This window comes from Pogoniulus pusillus, chromosome 27 (assembly GCF_015220805.1).
Source record: "Pogoniulus pusillus isolate bPogPus1 chromosome 27, bPogPus1.pri, whole genome shotgun sequence".
Taxonomy (NCBI): Eukaryota; Metazoa; Chordata; class Aves; order Piciformes; family Lybiidae; genus Pogoniulus; species Pogoniulus pusillus.
Genome location: NC_087290.1, coordinates 15846444 through 15868435, shown reverse-complemented (window position 1 = coordinate 15868435; position 21992 = coordinate 15846444). Strand labels below are relative to the sequence as shown.

Below are 21992 nucleotides of genomic sequence, written 5' to 3'. Positions count from 1 at the left end.
GCTGCAGTGTGCTGGGAAGGTGGCCAGAGCAGGAAGTGCTGTTTCAGGCTAGTTTTCAATGCTCACTTTTCAGACCAAATAACTGGGGAAATAGGATTTTGTGTGTGTGTGTGTGTGTGTGTTATCTCCAAGCATTTGGCTTAAGAGATTTTTTTCTTCCTTTTCTATTTTTCCTCTCCAAATTTCTCAGCTGTGGGGTTCCTCAGGCTCCTGACAGATGCTCCATGAGTTGGTGGTGGAAGAATTTTTGGAGATGAGTGCACTTGCATAGTCCTGCTTCACTACATTTTATCTGAAGATTTCTCTCTGCTGCTCTCAGCAGCACAGCTCCTTTTTGCAGTAGCAGTGGAGGAAGTGCTGTGCAGACCGACACATCGCTTTCCTTGGAGGAAGGACCAGAGAGCAGTGGGGTAGATGCTGGAAACCTCTTGGATGCTGTTGTTAGCACCGTCTGCCACTGCTGCTTTTGTCAGGGTTGTCTTAGGGATTTTTGACAAGTATGGACAAACCCCTTCTTCAGAAATGCAAGAAGTGCTGGTTTTGGAAACGTGAGGGACAGCTGTGCCTGGACAAAATGCAATGCTGATTGTTCTGTGCTTGTGAATGGCTTCATTAGCCAAGCATAAATTAGCAGTTCCTTGACCTCAGTGGATGTCTTTCCTAGAAAGGTGTGAAACAAGGGGTACACTGTGAACAAAGGTGATTAAGAGGGTGCTCCGTTCCTTAGTGCATATTTAACCTGCAGTAGGCTTTTCCTAGGCAGCTTCCTTGGGACATTACTTAGTTCCTGATGTCACGAATTAAGTTGAATCTGCTGCTATTCACACCATGCTGCTGTCACACCAGCTTAAAAATGAAAGTGCTGCCTGGAGCAAAGTATGATGGGGCTTGAAGTTCAGACTGTAACATGGGAGGCTTCCCGTTCTGGTTGCTGCTTTTGAGTTGAGTTTTGCGTGTTGTTTTTTTTCCACAGGGATGGTGGTGAGACAGGTGGGGGTTTGGTTTCTGGTTTATGTTGGTTGTTTGGTTGTTTGTTCTCCTTTCTTGCATTTCACTGCATTTTTCTACAAGTTGGCTAAGCTAAAGTAATTGTGCATTATGATTATGTTATTTGCATAAAGTTCAACAAGGCTGAGTGTTAAGTCCTGCACCTGGCACAACAACCCCATGGTAACCTACATACTTGAGGATGTGTGGTTGGAAATCTGTGACTCAGAGAGGGACCTGGGGGTTCTGATTGACAGTTGGTTAAATATGAGTCAGCAGTGTGCCCATGTGGCCAAGAAAGTCAATGGCATCCTGGCTTGGATTGGAAACAGGGTGGCCAGCAAGGACAGGGAGGTGATCGTTCCCCTGTGCTCAGTGCTGCTGAGGCCACTCCTTGAGTGTTGTGTTCAGTTCTGGGCCCCTCACTACAGGAGGGACACTGAGGTCCTGGAGTGTGCAGGTTGGGGCTTTCTCTCTGTGCTTTTTGCCCTCTGAATGAAACCCACCACAGGTCATTCGCACTCCACGTTTGTAGTCATCCACACGTGAGCAAGACCAAGTAGGTCTCCCCTCAGCCTCCTTTTCTTGAGACTAAACAATCTCAGTTGCCTTGGCCACCCTTCAGAACACCTGTTCTCCAGACCCTTCAGAGGATTTGTTGTCCTTCTCTGGATCTGCTTCAGCACCTCAGTGTCTTTGTTGTAGGGAGGACCCCAAAACTGAACACAGTGCTTAAGGTGTGGCTTCGCCAGTGCTGAGTCCAAGGAGACAAACTTCCCTGGTGCTTCTGGCCACACCGTTCCACATACAGGCCAGGATGCCATTGGCTGTCACGGCCACCTGGGCACACTGCTGGTTCATGTTCAGCTGGCTTGGAGAGGAAAAAATACAGCAGCTAGACACGTGTTTTTTGCTGAGTTGCAGCTTCCTTGTAGTGATGGAAGATCTCTGTTGTCTCTGTAAGCTTCATTGAAGTGCCAATGGGATTTCTGATGTGCTCTGTGGGATGTGCCTTCTGTGGCTTGGACCTGCATGCAGAGCAAGCCACAGGATGACCAACAGTTTGAGCTGGATCATTGAGCAGGTGCTTTGATTCCATTTGGTGCTTGGTGGTGAACGCCTCCAAGTCTTGTGGCCTTCCTGCTGATCTTGTGTCAGTGGTGTCTGAATTCAGAGAAGGTGCAGTGAAATTAAATTCTCTTTTGCAGAATAATTTGAAGACTTCACGATCCAACTCACGCTCTCGGTGTTTTATTGCTCCTTAGGGTGTAGCTGGTGATTGTTCCTGAGAAGAGAGAAGATGATGAGTGATGCAAGCGACATGCTCGCTGCGGCTCTGGAGCAGATGGATGGCATTATTGCAGGTAAGCTCTCGGGCAGCTTGTTCATTTATCTGTTTAGATCTTCTTTCCTTCCACCTGGAGGGCAGAGTTTCAGGCAGAGAAGAGAGTGTGGTGGTAGGTGTGTTTGGTGTCTGCTGTTATAGGTTACCAATTAAAAGAGATGCAGTGGAGAGGTTGCAGACTCTCACACAGCCTCTATCAAAAAGGTGTTTGAAGCGGCTGAGTGATGCAGTTCAGCTGTCACACACAGCACCAGGAAAGCCAAGAGCAAGGCATGCTTCAGGACCAGGCTGATTGCATTTAATAAGCTGCTGCAAGGCAGGAGGAGTCAGCTGGCTAACACTGGCTACTCTGAACTTCTCTCAACCCTAGAGAGTTCACACATGAATTTGATATGCCTTTTATTCTAAACTGGAATGCTCTGAGTCCAAATATTTGGTTAGGAACTGCCTTGAACATTTGAGTTTTTTACAGTACCTATGAATTTTAAGTGGACCAAGGAGAGGCATCACAAGGTATACAGGCTGCTTTTGAGTGCAGTGAGTCACATAATAGAAGTACACAACACAGAGCAGCAAAGCAGCAGGAAGTTAATAGTTAATCCTATTCCAGCAGAGCAATGCAAACAGCTACCCAAATTGAAAAAATATTCTGCAAGTATAACAACACAGTCCTGAAGTCTTTAATAGTTCCACTCTAACATAATTTCCCACAGGGAAAAAAATGTCATCATACAAGTTCATGGATTCATAGAAAGGTTTGCGTTGGAAAGGAGCTTTAAGATCATCTAATTCCTACCCCTCCTGCCATGGGCAGGGACATCTCACACTAGATCAGGTTGCCCAGAGCCACATCCAGCCTGGCCTTGAAGGCCTCCAGGGATGGGGTTTTGTTTGAACAATGACTTTTCTCTGCAGTTTTCCTAAAGATATTAAAGACACATAGCAGGAAGACGTGTAAAGTGAATTCAGTTTGGTCTTAATGGTCTCTAAAATACATATAAGCTGTAACTTTACTAACTTCCATAAGTAGATACTGATATTTGCCTCTGCTCCATGTCTCTGGGTTTCCAGGAGCCTAAGTTAGTTATGGCATGCTGAAGTTTAATATAAAAGTAAAATGTACTGTTGGGATGTTTAAGTCACCGCAGACTTCTTTTACTCAAATGACTGGACAAGACTTATAAAGTAACATTTCTCAGGTCCTATGCTGTTGTGGGGATTATTCACTCTTTTTGGGGTGTTTTTTTGAAGGGAATTAAGAGAATACCTGAATTTTTATGACTTGCCAGAGGAGGTGAATGAAAGTTCAGGGAAGTGCATATGTGGCACACGTAGTTTTCAAACGCTGTCAGCACAAATGAAGCTGTGTCATGAACATATCTCATTGTGCCAAGGCACTTACAGTATTAAGTACACAAATCACTGTGCTGAAATTATAGTTGGAATTATCTGGCTTGACTTAAATCAACCTTAATCCTGAATTCATAGTTTCCTTCCTTAATATATAGCAGCTTTTAATGTAGGTCAAAGACTCGCACTGTGAGTTTATGCAAATAAGAGATTTTTCTCTTTATTAAGATGCAAATGTCAGTGCCTGCCATGTCAAACTGTTGGGATTAAAATTTAGTTTCATGTATAAGTGATTTGATCTTTTTATTCATCTTATTTTATTTATCTTTATTATTTTTTAAAAAACACCAGTGCCTTGCAGCAGCATAACAGTGGAAATGAAGGGCTTGGTCTCCTCTGGACACCATCACATTGGATCATGCAGTCCCTCCGGGGTGACTCAGAGTCAGGGTGAATCAGAGTCAGAGCCTGTTACACCTCCACTCTCCTCCCCAAGGACTTTGCACCTTCAATACATCCTGGGGAGCAGGAGGCAAGCCCACACCTTAAATTCATGGGCATACCTGTGGCGTGCATGTCCTCTGTAGGATCAATCCACTTCCTTCCTGTTGGAGCTGCTGTTCTTGTAGCACACCAGCAAGGGCTTGCCCTTCTCCGAGTCCCTGCCTGCCGCAGGCAGAGTGGAGCCCTGGTGCTGGCTGTAGTTCAGATAAACGCCTGCTGGAAGCAAACGCTACCGTTCGTTTCTCAGCCTCCCTGAGTGTCTGACCTGTTCCACTCGGGCCTCATGCCATGCCGTCCTCTGAAGTGGCTGAGGGAACTCGGGGTTGTTTAGTTTAGAGAAAAGGAGGCTGAGGGGAGACCTCTTGACTCTCTACAGCTTCCTGAAAGGTTGGAGTGAGGTGGGCATCAATCTCTTCTCCCTTCTAAAAAGATGAGAGTATATTAAGGGTGCCTACAAGAAAGCTGGGGAGGGACTTTATAGGCTGCCAGGTAGTGATAGGACTGGGGGGAATGGAACAAAGCTAGAAATGGGTAGATTCAGACTGGATATTAGGAAGAAGTTCTTCACCATGAGGGTGGTGAGACCTTGAAATGGGTTGCTTAGGGAGGTGGTGGAAGCCCCATCCCTGGAGGTGTTTAAGGCCAGGCTGGATGAGTCTCTAGACAGTCTGCTCTAGTGCAAGGTGTCCCTGCCTATGGCAGGGGGGTTGGAACTAGGTGATCCTTGTGGTCCTTTCCAACCCTGACTGAGTCTATGATTCTATGAAATGGCCACAAGTTGCACCAGGGAAAGTTTAGGTAGCTATGAGAAGAAACTTGTTCACTGAAAGGGTTTTCAAACCTGGGAATAGGCACCCCAGGAAGGTGATTGTATCTCTATCCCTGGAGGTGTTTAAAAGAGGCAGAGATGTGGTGCTGAGGAACATAGTTTAGCATCAGACTTTAGGTAGAGTTAGACAGTGGCTGGACTTGGTCTTTTCCAACTAAAATGATTCTATGATCTGTGATTTTGCTCCCTCCAGGTTCAAAGGCACTGGAGTACTCCAATGGCATCTTTGACTGCCAGTCCCCCACCTCCCCCTTCATGGGAGGCCTGCGTGCTCTGCACCTGGTGGAGGATTTGCGGGGCTTGCTGGAGATGATGGACGCAGACGAGAGAGAAGGACTGCGCTGCCAAATCCCCGACTCCACAGCAGAGGCTCTGATCATATGGCTCCAAAGTCAAATGGTATGGTCTGGCCTTGTTTCACCTGTCATGTGCTTGCTTTGAATGTTGGCAAGACCAGCCCAGGTCGTGGGGCTGTGTTTTATGGAGGCATTTAAAAGTTTTAGAGTAGGTTTCAAAGGAAGGATCAAAGGAAAGAGTTTTTGTTTTGGAGAGGCTGCTCTGGAGCTTTGGAAAAGTTGTTGCAGTGGGTTGGTCTGGGCTTTCTTTGAAGTATCAGAGTGCCTCAATCCAGAGAGCAAAACACTTTTGATAGTCAGAATTTCATCTCAGAAGATTGGGAGGACATTTTTACAGGAGTCAGATGCTTAGGTGGTGAGGACAGAAAGTTCTTTTCAGTATGAACTTTAGACAAAAAATCGTTTTTGTTAACATTTTCCACAGTGAGCAGTGTTACCAAACTTCCTTTTACTGGGTTTATAACAGAAGTGAGTGATACAAGCTCAGCATCCCAAAACAAATTCTTATTTTCTGCATTTGTGGGGGCCAGTTTCCATCACCAGAATCTGCCTGCCAAGGCTGTTCTTTGCCTGAGACTTGGTTTTAGCAAATAATCAAGTATTACTGAAGTAGAAGTTACCTAAAGGCTACCCTAGGAAATAAAATGTTGTGCTTATCAGAAGATGAGTTTGCATAGCATCGTTTTCCAAAGACCTGCTGGTTTTGTCTCCAGGTGCCCTTTGACTTCTGATTTCCTGGCGTGCCCAAAGATGAGTCCTTGGGCTCGTAGTCTGTGGCAGGGTTTGCACTGTGGTGGTCTGAGTGTGCACAGGTTTTGGGGGAGCTCCATCAGTGCAAGTCAAGATTTATTTCTAGAGTTTCTGCTTCAGATTTTGGGTCAGCCTGTAGCTGGTATGATGGCAGCAGCAGGTGTGTGCTCCTGCACCAAGGCTGTCTGACAGTAGTGTCTGGGTCCTGTTGTCTCACTTGGTGTTGGCCAAGGTCATGCCATGCTGCTGAAATGAGGCTGTCAGATCTGGTCAAGGCTGAGTTCACAGGACAGGTCACTCTGGTGGCTCTGTATTACAGAATCACAGGGTTGGAGAGAGACTGTTTACAAAGGTCTGCAGTGATATGACAAGGGGCAGTCAGTGGCTTCAAACTGGAGCAGAGTAAATTTAGATTGGATGTTAGGAACAAGTTCTACCATTACAGTGGTGTAACGCTGGAATAGGTTGCCTGGAGAGGTGGTTTTGGCACCATCAGCAGAATTAAGCAAAGCGAGGCTCAACAGGGCTCTGGACAATCTGATCTAGTTGAGGATGCTTCTACTTACTGTGGAGGGAGTTGGACTAGATGACCTTCAAAGGTCCCTCCCAGTGCAGACCATTCTATGATTCTGTGATTTTAGAGATTGAGTCCAAGCACTCTGCCAAAGCAGCATCGCCCAGGGCAGGCTGCACAGGAACACATCCAGGTGGGTTTTGTAAGTCTGTGGAGAAGGAGACTCCACAACCTCTCTGAGTAGCCTGTTCAAGGGCTCTGTCACCCTCACCATAAAGAAGCGTGTCCTTGTGTTGAGGTGGAACCTCCTGTCTTTTAGCTTGTACCCTTTGTTCCTTGTCCTGTTACTGGGCACCCCACACCATACCACAAAGAGGTTTCTGAAGTCCTGTTAGCATTTTGGCCTCGTAGTTGTACAGGGCTTTCAGTAAGGGAGGCTGAGGTGTGAGCAAGCTCTCAGAGCAGCACACAGTGCACTGCTGCTGCTGGGACAGGCAGCCACCATAACCTGGTGCCTTGCCATAACGGGCGTCATGCCCCCTCGGCAAAAAGGTCCAGTCAGTCACCCTGAAGCCACAACTCGTCCTGCATCTTAATAACCAAATTCATCTCAGCACTCAGCTGCAGCCTAGAGCAGTGGGCAGTGGACTGCCTCCCTGGCTGGGGAGCATGGGCCAGATGTGGGGTTGGTGCAGGGTGACCCAGTGTGAGCATGACAATGTTGGGTTGATAGCTGAACCTGATGAGCTTAGAGGTCTTTTACAACCTTTGATGATTCCGTGATGATTTTTTACAGTGAGGGTGGTGAAACACTGGCACAGGTTGCCCAGGGAGGTTGTGGATGCTCCCTCCCTGGACGTGTTCAAGGCCAGGTTACGTGAGGTCTTGAGCAACCTGTTCTAGTGGGAGATGTGCCTGCCTATGGCAGGGGGGGTTGGAACTGGCTGAGCTTTGAGGTCCCTTCCAACCTAAACTATTCTATCATTTTATATACCACCTAGCATTGTGGGGACCTGGGCTAGCACAGCTGGCCTTGCTTCTGTAGCTCTTGAAGCAAGATTCAATGGAAGAGCCTTGGGGTTTTTTTCTTCTTTGCTACAAACTACTCATTTGAAAACATCTGAAAGTTAATGAAGCATGTGGGAGCTTTCCCACTGCCTCCAGTGGGAGCTGGATCTCACTCCTGCTGCCAAAGCATGGCAACCAAGGCTGAGATCAGATATAAGAGGTAGGAGTGACATTCAAGTCAGATCTTTAACACACACACACACACACACACACACACACACACACACGCACACACGCACACAGAATTAGTGCTAACATCAGCATTTCCTTCCTGCATAACATACAGCAGTGCACATTGCTGTAAGTAGTCTCAGCTCTGTGGAGCAGAAATCAAGGGACATAAGAGGTTTCATGCAAGTATGGCTTTCTAAATACCAAAATGTTCATATGCCATAAATAGTCTTGAAAAGTTAACCCTCCCCATGGTGTGGGTAGGCATCAGTCATCCACGCTTAGTGATGCTGATCAGCTGCACATTGTTCAACAACTGACCTGACAGCTAGAGAGGGACTTTTACAGAGACCTGTAGTGATAGGTGTCATGGTTTGAGGGCATAACTGGGACCTATGACATAGCACAAGGGGTAATAGCTCCAACCTGTAAGAAGCTTGATGTAGATTAGATATTAGGAAGAAATTCTTCACCATGAGGTTGGTGACCAACCAGAACAGGTTGCCCAGAGATGTCGTGAATGATTCCTGCCCTAGCAGTGTTCAAAGGCAATTTGGATGGGGCCTTGAGTACCCTGATCTGGTAACAGGGTTGGACTAGATCTTTTAATGTCCCTTCCAACTAAACCATTCTGCAGTTCTGGAATAAAGGAGCCCAGTGGTGTGGCTGGAGACTGCAATGCTTGTTGAAATGAATGAGGTGGAGGCCAGTCCTTGTCCCTTGTAATGGCAGATTGTGTGATTTAGGAGTGCCTGGCTGTTAGATTCTGGAAGGAGGTCCCTCAAACCCACATGATGTGGGTCATCACAAGGCAGTAAGACAGAAATGTTTTTCACTGCAGACGTGGGCTGAACCTAGTGTACATTAAGAAGAGCACAGCCAGGAGATCAAGGGAGGTTCTCCTCCCCCTCTACTCTGCAAGGGAGGTTCTCCTCCCCTTGTACTCTGCCCTAGTGAGACCTCACCTGGAATACTGTGTTCGGTTTGGAGCTCCCCAGTTCAGGAGGGACAAGGATCTACTAGAGAGAGTCCAACGGAGGGCTACAAGGATGCTGAAGGGGCTGGAACACTGCCTGATGAGGAGAGGCTGAGGGACCTGGTGCTTTTTCATCTGCTGAAGAGAAGACTGAGAGGGGATCTAATCAATGTTTATAACTAGATGAAGGCTGAGGGTCAAGAGGGAGGGGACAAACTCTTCTCAGTTGCACCCTGTGACAGGACAAGGGATATTAAGTAGGAACTACATCACAGGAAGTTCACTTCAATATGAGGAAGAACTTCTTGACTGTAAGTGTCATGGAGCCCTGGAACAGGCTGCCCAGAGAGGTTGTGGAGTCTCCTTCTCTGCACACTTTCCAGCCCTGTCTGGATGCATTCCAGCGTGACCTGAGCTAGATTCTCTGGTCCTTCTGTGGCAAGGGGGTTGGACTCAATGATCTATGGAGATTCCTTCCAACCCCTAACAGCCTGTGATCCTGTGAGAGAAAAGGTTATTTTGTGCCAATCAGCTAAGTGCCTCCTGAGCATTGAGAAGTGTGCAGGGGTTGTGTATATAAAAGATTGCATCAAATAGTTACCTGTGTTTCTCCTCAGGCTGCCTGAGATTATTCTACTGTACACTCTGGCATCATTAGTGTTCCTAGTAAGAAAGACTGAACATTGCACTTAGTACTGGCCTACAAGGATGGGCTTTCTAGGTGTCACCAGTGCTGCTGGTCCTTGTCTGAGCAGGAAGGTGTTATGTGAAGTGCCCAGATGATTTGCAGGAAGGCTTTCTTCCACTATGCCTGTCCTTACCAAGGAAGAGAAGACAAATTCTTGGTTTGAAATCTATTCAATCCTCTGTGCCTGAAGTAGCATCTACCAGGCTATTCCAAGCTGCTGGCACTGGTGTATGACATCCCATCTGAAGCTGTAAGCAAGTCTCTCTTGTCTCAGAGGGAAACATAATTGTTTGCTGCTGCCAAACAGTGTGTCACAACAGAAAAATCCTCTCCTGGCCCCTGCAGGGAAACCACTGATGCCCTAGTTGGGAAAAGGGTCTGACAGCAGTCTCCCAGATTTACTCGCTTGTGTAAAATGAGACAGAGTATTCAGTTCTGCTGTGCCAGAACTGGCTGGTCTGTGTACACCTTCTGCTTCTTCGTGACTGCTTCCTTTCTGCTTCTCTCAAGGGTGTTAGGGAAGTCCATGCAAGCACTCAAAAGGGCCAGTGAGTGGAAATGCCTGATGCTGACTGGTTGTTGGTTGCTTGGTTTGTTTTTTTTAGCTGGTGGATGCCAGATGACCAGGTAACAGCAGAGCACAAACAGTGCCCAGAGAGGTCGTGGAATCTTCTTCTCTGAGGACTTTCAAAACCTGCCTGGATGCATTCCTGTGTGATCTACCCTGGGTGATCCTGCCTTAGCAGGGAGGTTAGACTCAATGACTTCTGGAGGTCCCTTCTAACCTCTAAATTTCTGTGATTCTGTGACATTTGGAAGAGCTCTTCCAAGAGAATCCATCAAATGGTCAGAGAAGATCAGAGAATGATCAGAGAAGCCACCCATGCATCTTTCTGATGCATGAAGAGGCAGGACCACCATATTGAACCTCATGAGGTTCACCTGAGCCTACTTCTTTAGACTGTCTAGGTCCTTCTGGATGGCATCCCATTCCTCAGTCTTGTTCACCACACCATTCAGCTTGTCATCTGCAGACTTGCTGAGGGTGCACTTAGTCTTGCTCATTGATGAATATACTGGACAGCACTGGTCCTAACGTGGGCCCCTGAGGGACACCAATTGTCAGCTGTCTCCATCTGAACATTGAGCCATTGACCACTGTCCTTTGGATGTGACCGTCCAAACACTTCCTCATCCACTGTACCCATGACATCCATAGGTCTCCAGTTTAGAGAGAAGGATATTGTGGGGCACTGCATGAAAGGCATTATGGAAGTCCAGATAGATGTTATCTGTTGGTCTTCCCTTGTCCACTGATACAGTCATTCCACTGTAGAAAGCCACTAGGTTGGTCAGGCAGACTTGCCCTCGATGCATCCATGCTGCATGTCTCAAATCATCTCCCAGTCTTCCATATGCTTGTAGCATACCTTCTCTGAGGATCTGTTCCGTGGTCTTCCCAGGCACAGAGGTGAGCTCAGCAGTGTTTTTTTGGGATTTCTTTTTTCTCTAATAAATGCCTCATTTGCATTTTACACACTGACAGTGTCTTGTTAAAAATGGGGGTGAAAGGCAGAAGTGGCTGGACCCTTCCTACACCTCAGAGCCAGCTTCCCCAGGATCCTTATCTGAATTGACTGTGTCTTGTTATGTGCCTTCTCTTCATGAAGGTTATGGTCCTTGTACAAAAGAGCCAAGATAATACTTTTTTCTTTAAGATCCATGGGAACTGCTAATGTGCTTTTAGGTTAGAAGTGACTTTTTGTATTTAAGTATATATCAGTTTTTCCCCACTTAGAATCACAGGGATTGGAAGTGTCCTCTGAAGATCACCTAGTCCAACCCTCCTGCTAAAGGAGAAGTTAGGTTTTGAAGTTGACTGTAAGATCTTTAGAGCAAAACAAACTTCAGAGTCTCCAGAGCTTTGATGTGGAACATTTTCAGCTCACTTGGAGACAGTAGTTAATCTGGGCTATGGTACCTATGATGGCTTGTGCAGTCCAGAGTGTTGCTGCTGTGAGTAGGAGATCTGTTATCTCAGACTGCCCTCAGCTTTGGACAGTTATTCTACAAGTTGGTTCTTCCAGAGAGTGGGAGTAATGAGAGTTAACATGAGGGGTCATGAGATTTCAGAGACAAATGTTCCTGGCTAGGTAAGCACAGCTTGTTGTCTTACAAAGATGCGTTGGCCTATTTGGATAACAGGGTGATTCCCAAGTGGAGGAAGTGGTTTGGCTAGGCAGAAATCATCTCATGTTTCTTATTCATGGAAAAAAACTTGTCTTCAAAACAAAAGTTGTTGTTTGATTGTCTTAGTGTGGGTGTGCAGTGCATTCATTTGCCTCAGCTTCTGCTTATGCTGAGTCTAGTTATCAAAAAGTCCTATGGTAATGTGTGGCACATGGACATTTACCAACAAAGACCTGTTCAGGATACCTGCTCCAGTTGCAATGTGAAAGGAGCCTCGTGATACTGTTTCAGCTTCTCCATCATAAACTGTCTCCCTTTTTGGCTGTGGGAGATCTAACTCTCGGAGTTCTTGAAACACAGGATCCTGCTTCTTGCTAAGGGTAACCATCCAGACTGGTCTGATTTTAACACTGCAGAGTAACACAGGCTTATTAATAATGAGCTCTCTAATATCTTTATCAATGATGTGGATGAGGAGTTTGAATGCACCCTTAGTAAGTTTGCAGATGACACCAGGCTGGGTGGCTGTGTCAATCTGCTAGAGGGTAGGGAGGCTTTGCAGTGAGACCTGCACAGATTAGACCAATGGGCCAAGGATAATTGTATGAAGTCTAACAAGGCCAGGTGCCAGATCCTGCACCCGGGTCACTGCAATCCCATAGCTACAGACTTGGGGATGTATGGTTGGAAGGCTGAGACTCAAAGAGGGACCTGGGGGTACTGGTTGACAGTTGATTAAATATGAGTCAGCAGTGCCCAGGTGGCCTGGAGAGCCAATGGCATCCTGGCTTGGATTAGAAACAGGGTGGCCAGCAGGGACAGGGATCATTGCTCAGCACTGGTGAGGCCACACCTCGAGTGTTGTGTGCAGTTCTGGGCACCACACTATAGGAGGGACGTTTTGGTGCTGGAGAGTGTTCAGAGAGGGGCACTGAGGCTGGTGAAGGACCTGGAGCACATGGCCTGCGAGGAGCATCTGAGGGAGCTGGGGTTGTTCAGTCTGGAGAAGAGGAGGCTGAGGGGAGACCTCATTGCTCTCTGCAGCTCCTTGAATGGAGGTTGGAGACAGGAGGGAGCAGCCTCCGCTCCTTGCTGCCAAGTGACAAGACTAGAGGAAATGGTTTCAAGCTGCTTCAGGGGAGGTTCATGTTGGATGTTAGGAAATATTTCTTCACAGGAACAGTTCTCAGACATTGGAATGGTCTGCCCAGGCTGCTGGTGGAGTCATAAATCCCTGGAGGTGTTTAAACAGTGTGTGGACCTGGCACTTAGAGCCATGGTTTAGTGTTGACCCTTCAGTGCTGGGACGAAGGTTGGACTGCCTGATCTTGAGGTCTCCTCCAACCAGATGTTTGCTGTGATTCTATAGCATGTTTTAGTGTGACATTCTTCACAGATTGTGGCTGAGTTCGTTGGCAGTAGGAACAACTCATGATTCCTCTGCATCAGAGTGCAGGGCAGCCCCAATGCAGAGCCACTGAAAATCACAATTTCCAGTCTGGCTTAAAAAACACAGCTTCTGCTCCTCCTCTGCTTGGCTCTTTTGTTCTGGGTTATTCAGTATTCACCATTCGGAGAGTCTTTATCTGTCAGCAGCACTCAAAAACGTTTCTTTTTAACAATAAAAGCTGTGGCTTTTCAGGTAATTGCAGGGTTCCTAGAGCTAAGCTCTGTGGTCAGAAATCCTGGGTATACTGAAACTCCAATGTGAGATTGGCTGTTATTGTTGCATTTTACATCAGTGTGACATAAACATGGGACAAGCCACTCAGGAGACCTGGGGCAACTGAGTCAGCTTCTTCCTTCCTCTTTTTCTTGGTGCCTCCAAGTGATTTAAGTGGGTTCTTCCAGCCTTTACAATGTCCCATGGAGAAAAGAAAATTCCCTCCCCTTTGCCTTTTTAGTTAGGTGAAGGGATCAGGATTGCTCTTTTCTCTTGTGTTTTGGGGTCGGATGGTGTCTGTAGAGCGGAGGAGGTGGTTGCGCTGAGCAGCAAGGGAGCCGATGTCCACCTGCCACCTGCTCGAGGCTGCCCTTACTCCTGCTTAGGTTTACCCAGCCTCTGCCTTGCTCCGGAGGACTGGAATGTTGAAATTCCATCAGCAGACTCGGGTTGGAATAAGCGTTGATCCTTCCTGGGCTTTGATGTGTTAATTCTCATGGGGAGTTGCTTGCTCCGCCTGAAGAGCGCTGCTGCTCCACTCCGCTGCCCACATCTCCTGCTCTGCTGCCGCCTTCGCTTCCATCCGCGGTGAGCTGAGGAAAGCTGCCAGCAATTGACCACTCCGCCTGGCTTTGCCGCTCGCCACAGCGGTCACCTGTGGTGCAGGGGCTGCAGCTCTCAGCCTTGGCTGCCTGCCACAGTCACTTGCGTGAGGATAGCCATGACCAGCATGGAGTATAGCTGGGACATTCACGGGCACTGTGTCTGGCTAAATAAGGTAAGGCTGGCTGTGTTTGGCTTAGCTCTTGCTTTTTCTCCCGGTAACAAGCCACAGCTGGGCAATGCTGGTAGGGAAAGAAGCATTTTGGCTTTCTTTTGTGTCAGATACCAGCTGAGCTGCTGCTGAGGAAATGCACTGTTTTGAAATGGTTGCAGCTTTCCTGTTCAACAGCCATGTTATTTATCTGTTGAAAATATTGCAGGTGGGCTCCCTCCTCAGAGTGGAGCTCTGTCTTAAGCTGGTTTCCTTGCAGAATTCACTTCTATCCCAGCAACGGCTTCAAAATACAATGCGAAGGGTTTTCAGTGGGTTTGTGGTGTTTTGGTTGGTTTGGTTTGTGGTGTTCGTTTTTTTCTTTACTCCTGCTCACCGTGTAAGAGGGAACTAATCTGTAAACTTCTGGAAAAGCTTATCAGCAGGTCTGCCTGCTGCCTGAGCATGTGGAGCAGGCTGCAGATATTCGGTAGGCAGGCGTGAAATACAGGAGGTGCTGGTTTAGGACGACAGCAGTGAGCTCTCACACAAGCTGGCACAGATTGCACTCAGGCAGATTTGTCCACTATGAATTTGAGGTTGCAGGGGAAAGGGTGGCAAATGCTTTGCTTGGAAAACCTGGAGGCTCTGCCTGTGGCATACTAAGTGATGTTGGACTCTGTGATCTTGAAGGTCTTTTCCAGTCTTAGAAATTCTGTGTGGTTTTGTGTCGTAGCTGATGGCTGGTGAACCCCCCTGCAAGGGATTCTCTAAAACTGATTGAATGAGAAGGGCAGTGGTATCTATACTTAAGTAAGTGTACATAAGTTGTATTGTAATGATCTGGAGCTTATCTGTTAATGAGTTCTAATTTAACTCCACATGGTGAAGAAAGAGATGTCAGAGATGTCACTTTGCCCAACTGTTCACTGAGCTGTGGTGGTCAAAACAGTCAGTGCAGTGTGCCAGACAAGAAAATAATGCTGTGGAGTGGCAGCTCCTTCTTCACAAATCAAGCTGCATCTACAGCAAGAACTGTGTGGTTTCTGCTGCTTGTGTTGTCTCAAAAGCAGGAGAGAAAATGAAGGGAAATGAGGGTATCAGCTGCGACAGGCAAAAAATTAGTTTCCTATGTGAAAGAGGGTTCAGCAATTGTGAGGAAGCTGATTTCTAAAAATCATTATTGGAAACTTTTCTGTGGATTGGATTGCTAGCTCACTTCCAGGGAAAAAGGGTTAAAGACTGAGGTCAGGCAACACGTGAAAGTTTGGTGATCATTTGATACAGGAATAATTTCCACCAGAGAAGTGTAGATTTTCACACTTACATAGCTGCAAACAAAATTTACACCTGTGCGTGATACATTAGACACAAACTGATTTTTGCAGGTTTTAGAGTGTTCTGGCTCTGCTCTTACAAGGCATTTTAAATAAATGCTGAAACTCAAATGTCTCTGAAGCCTCAGTGTCCTGCTGAACACTCTCCTTTTGTTTTTTAGGCTTAAGATCGACATTGGTAAATCTGCATTCTCTTCCCATAGGTTGCTTTGCACTTAATCCCTGAAAACACCTACAAAGTCTAACTGCTTCACTGAAGAGAGGTTTTAGTTTGCAAGTGAAAAGAAAGCCTTCTTTAGAAAATGGCAACACTTGTCTAGCATAGCTAGTAAAGTATGGTGATCATGTGTGGGCTTTGATGATACAAATTGGATAAAGAACTACCAAGTGGCCCAGATATGCTTGCAGTTGCTGTTGAATTGGATACTTACTTTTCCTTTTTCTTCCCCCCCCCTTTTTTTTTTCCATATTGTTTTTGTTTGTTTTTCAAATCATAGCCATTCCTCTTCAGGGTGAGTAGTTGCCAGACCCAGGCCCAGAAGAGAATGTGGGTCCCCAGTTGGAGAGAAAACTCCTCCTGAAGAACACACCGAGTGTTGCTCACCCGGGTTTGCACATATGTGGTAGTTTGAGGGATCTTAGGTCTCCCTCAAAGTACCACAACACACCAGGTCTCCTGGCATCTTTCAGACCCCACTGCAGCCTCCCACTGGGGCTCCCTCCATCCTATCTCCTGAGGCACTGCTTTCCCATATCTAGTATTTGGGCATCTTAGAATCATAGAATCAACCAGCTTGGAAGAGATCTCCAAGATCATCCAGTCCAGCCTATCACCCAGCCCTGTCCAATCAACCAGACCATGGCACTAAGTGCCCCATCCAGGCTTTTCTTGAACACCTCCAGGGATGGTGACTCCACCACCTCCCTGGGCAGCCCATTCCAATGGCAATCTCTGTGAAGAACTTCCTCCTAACATCCAGCCTAGACCTCCTCTGGCACAACTTGAGACTGTGATCCTGCCCACCACCACATCTGTTCTTGTCATATGTTTCATCCCCTGTCTTCCTTTTTCACCTCTCCAGGAAGAAAATCATGCCCAGGTATCAACTTTTTACCTCTGAAGATGGCACAAAGGAGAGATGCAGAAAAGCCATCACGTGGCTGTTGCCTGCATGTCTCTGACTGTAGGAGGTGCTGGGGGAAGCGACAATATTTCAGGCAAAATCCAAGCTGCTGTTGGGTTGTACTAAGTTTGCTGTCTTCGGTGTCCTGCAGGAGGTCTCTTTTTATGCAGATTTTACACAGTATTTCTGGCAGCAGCCAGCGAAGATGTCTTTGTGTTTAGTTTTGTGGGACAACCATTTTTACTAGGGTCCTTTTTGGGATTCACAGGGCATTGAGTGCACCTTCAGCAAGTTTGCCAATGACACCATGCTGTGTGGTGCAGCTAACAGGCTGGAGGGAAATCCATCCAGAGGGACCTTGGCAGCTGGAGAGGTGGGCACAAGCCAACCTCATGAAGTTCAACAAGACCAAATGCAAGGTCCTGCCTCTGGGTCAAGGGAATCCCAATCACCAATATGGGCTGGGCTGTGATTGGCTGGAGAGCAGCCTTGGGGAGAGCAACCTGGGGGTGCTGATGGATGAGAAGCTCAATATGAGCTGTCAGTGTGCTCTTGCAGCCCAGAAAGCCAACCAGATGCTGGGCTGCATCAAGAGAAGTGTGGCCAGCATAGCGAGGGAAGTGATCCTCCCCCTCTGCTCTGCACTGGTGAGACTCCACATGGTGTACTGCATCCAGTTCTGGAGCCACTGGTACAAGAGGGATATGGATGTGCTGGAAGGTGTCCAGAGAAGGTCCACAAGGACGCTCAGAGGGCTGGAGCTGCTCTGCTGTGAGGAGAGACTGGGGGAGTTTGGGCTGTTGAGTCTGGAGAGGAGAAAGCTCTAAGGTGACCTTACTGAGGCCTTTCTTAAGGGAACCTACAAGAAAGCTGGTGAGGGACTTTTTATGCTGTCAGGTAGTGATAGGACTGGGGGGAATGGAACAAAGATAGAAATGGGTAGATTCAGACTGGATGTTAGGAAGAAGTTCTTTAGCATGAGAGTGGTGAGACCAGGGGGGTGCCCAGGGAGGTGGTGGAAGCCCCATCCTTGGAGGTGTTTAAGACCAGGCTGGATGAGGCTCCAGACAGCCTGATCTAGTGTGAGGTGTCCCTGGCCATGGCAGGGCAGCTGGAACTAGATGATCCTTGTGGTCCCTTCTAACCCTGACTGATTCTATGATTGCAGGGAGTGTTTTGAGAGGTGTGAAGAGAGTTTAACAACAAATGTGTCTTGGTAAGGTGCTGTGCATGATGACTAAGGTTCTGCTTTAACACCGTGGTGGTTTTCACAGCATAGTAGAGCTATTTTCATTGTAGTGTGAAGCCAGTACTTATTTCCTCATATTTTCTTCATGCAGTCTTTGGTTTTAGCTCATTTGTGTCTGGTTCAGATGAGTAAAGGTATCAGGAGGTTCAGTGGTTAGGACACTGATGTAGTGGTTGAGGCAGGGAACTGAGGCTGTGCTTTAACAAGGACTTTGCTGTTGGCCCTGACAGGAATGAGGGATGTCTTTGCACCTTGGCAGGAGCAAGTATAACTTTGCTGCATCAGACACACATGGTGGACTGATCACATGTTTTATGTTACAAAACGCAGACACTGTTCTTCTGGAGGCTTAGTAAGTGCCTGAGATGTACTTGGATGACTTAGTAAAGAATAATAGAGGTATGCAAAAGCTATGGCTTTGTGTTTCACATCCAAGACAAGTTGCAAAATTTAAAGCATAATCTGCTAACTGAGCAGTTGATGAGTTTATTTTGGAAGATTTTAAATGTCTTTCACCTAAATGAAAGCATTCAAAAACTGAAGTTTTCACTGGTCTTGAATGGAAATCCTTTGATATGAACTAAATTCTGATAGAGGTCAGGGAAAACCAGAGCAAACTCAGAAGTTTAGAGTCCTTCTGCCCTGGTGCTTAGTGTCTGGATGGTCAGAAGGCCTAGCAATTTACTGCTGAATAATTCAGATATCACACAATGACAGAATGCAGAAGTTGGAAGGGACCTCAGGAGGTCATCTAGTCCAATCTCTCTGCTAAAGCAGGATCACTAAAGTAAATCACACAGGAGTGTCTCCAGGTGAGCATAGAAGTAAGTCTCCAGAATCAGAGATTCCACAGTCTCTCTGGACAGCCTATGTCAGTGCTCTGCCACCTTCAAAGGGAAGAATTTTTTTTCCTTCTGTGAAATCTTCTGCATTGTAGTTCATGTCCATTGCCCATTGGCCTATCCTCAGACACCACTGCGAAGAGTCAGGCTCCATCCTCCAGACATTCACCCTTTAGACATTGATGAGCATTAATGAGATCCTCCCCTCAGTCTCCTCCAGGCTGAACAGATATATTTCATAGAATCATAAGCATCTTTTCCACCTTCTAAGATCATTTAGTCCAATCATTTTCTAACTCTACCAAACCTGGTGGTGCTAAACCATGTCCCTCAGTGCCACATCTCTCTTCCTCTTAGTCACAGAATCACAGAATGTCAGGGGCTGGAAGGGACCTTGGAAGGTCATCCAATCCAACCCCCCTGCTAGAGCAGGATCACACAGGTATGCATACAGGCAGGTCTTGAGTATCTCCAGAGAGGGAGACTCCACAACCCCCCTGGAAGGCTGTTCCAGTGCTCTGTCACCCTTGCAGGGAAAAAATTCCTCCTCATCTTTCCATGAAACTTCCTATGCCTCAACTCCCACCCATTGCCCCTTGTCCTGTCATTGGGCATCACCCAGCAGAGCCTGGCTCCAGCCTCTTGGCACTCACCCTGCACATATTTATGAACATTCATGAGGTCACCCCTTAGTCTCCTCCTCTGCCAGCTGAAGAGCCCCAGCTCTCTCAGCCTTTCTTCATAAGGAAGATGCTCCACTCAGTCATCCTTGTGGCTCTGTGCTGGATACCGATTTAAAAGCTGGCAGGACACAACCTGATTTCTTGAGAGCACTCAGGTGGGGTCAAATACTGCATACCCCTTCCTGTTTGCTTTATGTCTGATCTTTAAGCCTTAGTCTTTCCATTTCAAATGAGGGCGTTTTCTCCTGCCTCAGAGAGGTCAGACATGTAACTTAGTAAAGGAGTTTTTAGCCAGCAGGTTTCCTGAGGCATCCTCTGCTATCTGGGGAGATGAGCTGCTTGAAAGGGAGATTCAAAACAGGAGCCTGAGGCTTGCAGCTTCTAAGTGGTGGTGGCCTGTCAAGGCAGGGTTGTGCGGCAGATTCACAGGGACTTGAGGATCAGTTGAGGATCAGGCGCTTAATTTTTCCTTTTCATGGCATATTGAGAAGGAAATCAAGGCTGCTCCACGGTGGTGCAAGTCTCTGCTGAGCACCCTGGATTTCAGAGCAGCTTCTCAGCCCCCTCTAAGCGATTTAGGCAATGATGAGAAGAAGAATGTATTTTCCGAGTCTAGATGCGATTGTGGCATCCATCACAAAACTGCTTTCAGACAGTTTTGAATATGGATAGAGTAAAATCCTCCTTGCTGCTCAAGAGCATTGGAGTTATTATGGAAAATGAAAGTTGCTGATTCCTCTGAACTCTCTGATAGCATTAGCATGTATTCTTGTTTCACTTTAGCCTCAGGCAGCTTTGCAAAGAGATGTGTTTAGAGTGCAGATGTTCACCCATACCCAGTAGAATGCGCCCAGATCTAAACTAATGCCTCTTGCTGTGTGCTCTAGAAAAAAGCAACAATGTTTGACTTGAAAGCAGCATAATACACATTTTGTGGTTTGCATACTGATGTTTTTTCACTCGGCTGAGTGTCTCAGGGTATTTGTTTGCAACTATGGCTTAGCATAGGGCACCACTCAGCCTGTATTTTCGTGAAGGAAGCGCTGAATGCACAGTGAGTGAGCTTTGCAGAATTGGGGCGCTGTAAGGTTCTTCCTTTCTCCTCTCGAAGCCCCTGAACCATTCTTGTCCTCAGTGGTGGGGCCCTTTCTTGACAGTCTGATTCAAAACTCTTTGGGGAATAGAGAATACTTTAAATGTGTTCTTGAGCTAGGCAGACTGAAGAATGCTCTTGAAGTGTGCTGATAACATGGACTGACACTTCCATCGCTGACTATGCAATCTCTGCTCTCTTTTTCAGACTAATGGGCACATATCTGGGAATGGAGATGTGTATCAAGAAAGGCTGGCTCGTCTGGAGAATGATAAGGAATCTCTTGTTCTGCAAGTGAGTAGTTGCTCAAATTACTATTTTTTTTCCTGCTTTTGCATTCATTAAACTCCTTGGTAGTATGTGGCCAAACCTCTGAGGGTTTATTTGCAAGTTTGTGATGTGGACAGAGTTGAGAAGGCTCACTGGTACCTGAGAGGTAACCCAGATTAAGGATAGGTGTGAAGTTACAGGAAAAATCTATAGGGCTTTCTTTTTGAGCCTGGTTAGATGAGCATGCTTGCAGAGCAGCCATCTTTTCATATTCATGTGTATCCTTAAGATGACCATTTTTCATGACCATTCACTTGCTGTCTACATCAGGTGGGATATGTCCTACCCTCATGAAAGGTGACAAAAGCTACAAGACTAGACAGTGGCTGATTGGAGACAAGCAGCTCTTTGGAGCTCACCTGCTGCTGAGGTGGACTGGGTCAGCCTACCAGCTGGCTTACTCTTGCCATAAGAGTTGGGGCTACCTGGCACCTCTTGGTCTGTGCAGGCATCCTGCCATCTTCATGATGTGGGCTTGGCCTAGGACCTGTGACAATACCAAGCACTGCTCTAGGCAGCCTGTCCTCTTTCCCAGCAGTGCTGCAGATTTTCTTGGAAGAACCTGTTTAAAACAGAAATGTCATTCTGCAGTCTCAAAGGTGTTGTCTTGGTCTTGCCTAGCCTCAGAACATGTATTTTAACTTTGGTTTTATTATTCAGAGGAGGAGAACCTGTATGCTGTGGTACACTGTGTGCAATCACTTGGAAAGGAAAACAAATTATATACGGCGAGGTTTAGCTCTCTGGTTGTTATGGTAGGAGCTGGTGGGTTTTAGTTAATGTGTTAGGAACTTTCCCCTGCCCTCCAATTAATTTCACCAGAGTAGCTCAGATAGCTTGGAAGTAAGATGAAGCTCTATTTACAGCAAAGCTAAATTTATAAGTGTGTATGCACAATATATTTACAAGTATTTACAGTTATACACAACTTAGAAATAGTGCAGAAATCAAATCTCCCCTCCTAGACAAAGAAAGTTCAGAAGAGGCCAACACCACCTTCTCCCTCTCCCCAGATAGAAAGCAACCCTCAAGGCTCACGTGATATCTGGAAAATTGTTAGTGTAGGAGTTAGAGAGGAGCAAAGGAGCAGCAAACAGATCCAGTGCCCAAGGGCCAAGAAGAAAGAATTGTGTATATACTGGCTTTTTATACCTCTTAGCAAAGCAGTGGATGACACAGGCTTTCTCAT

General features: G+C 46.7%; 1 protein-coding gene across 11 annotated transcripts in view; it reads left to right on the top strand.

Moving 5' to 3' along the window:
* The window catches only part of PPFIBP1 (PPFIA binding protein 1), a 104500-nt gene that overhangs the window by 42074 nt on the left and 40434 nt on the right, over positions 1-21992 (top strand). For 9 of the 11 annotated variants that reach the window (XM_064165791.1, XM_064165790.1, XM_064165788.1 and 6 more), the window contains exons 2-4: positions 2253-2351; positions 5209-5414; positions 20681-20767. In XM_064165791.1, the coding sequence (XP_064021861.1) occupies positions 2288-2351; positions 5209-5414; positions 20681-20767 (357 nt within the window). In that variant the 5' untranslated portion in view covers positions 2253-2287. Of the gene's footprint in view, positions 1-922; positions 942-2252; positions 2352-5208; positions 5415-13948; positions 14170-20680; positions 20768-21992 lie in introns of those variants that run through there. The other 2 variants (XM_064165786.1, XM_064165792.1) reach the window with 2 other exon arrangements.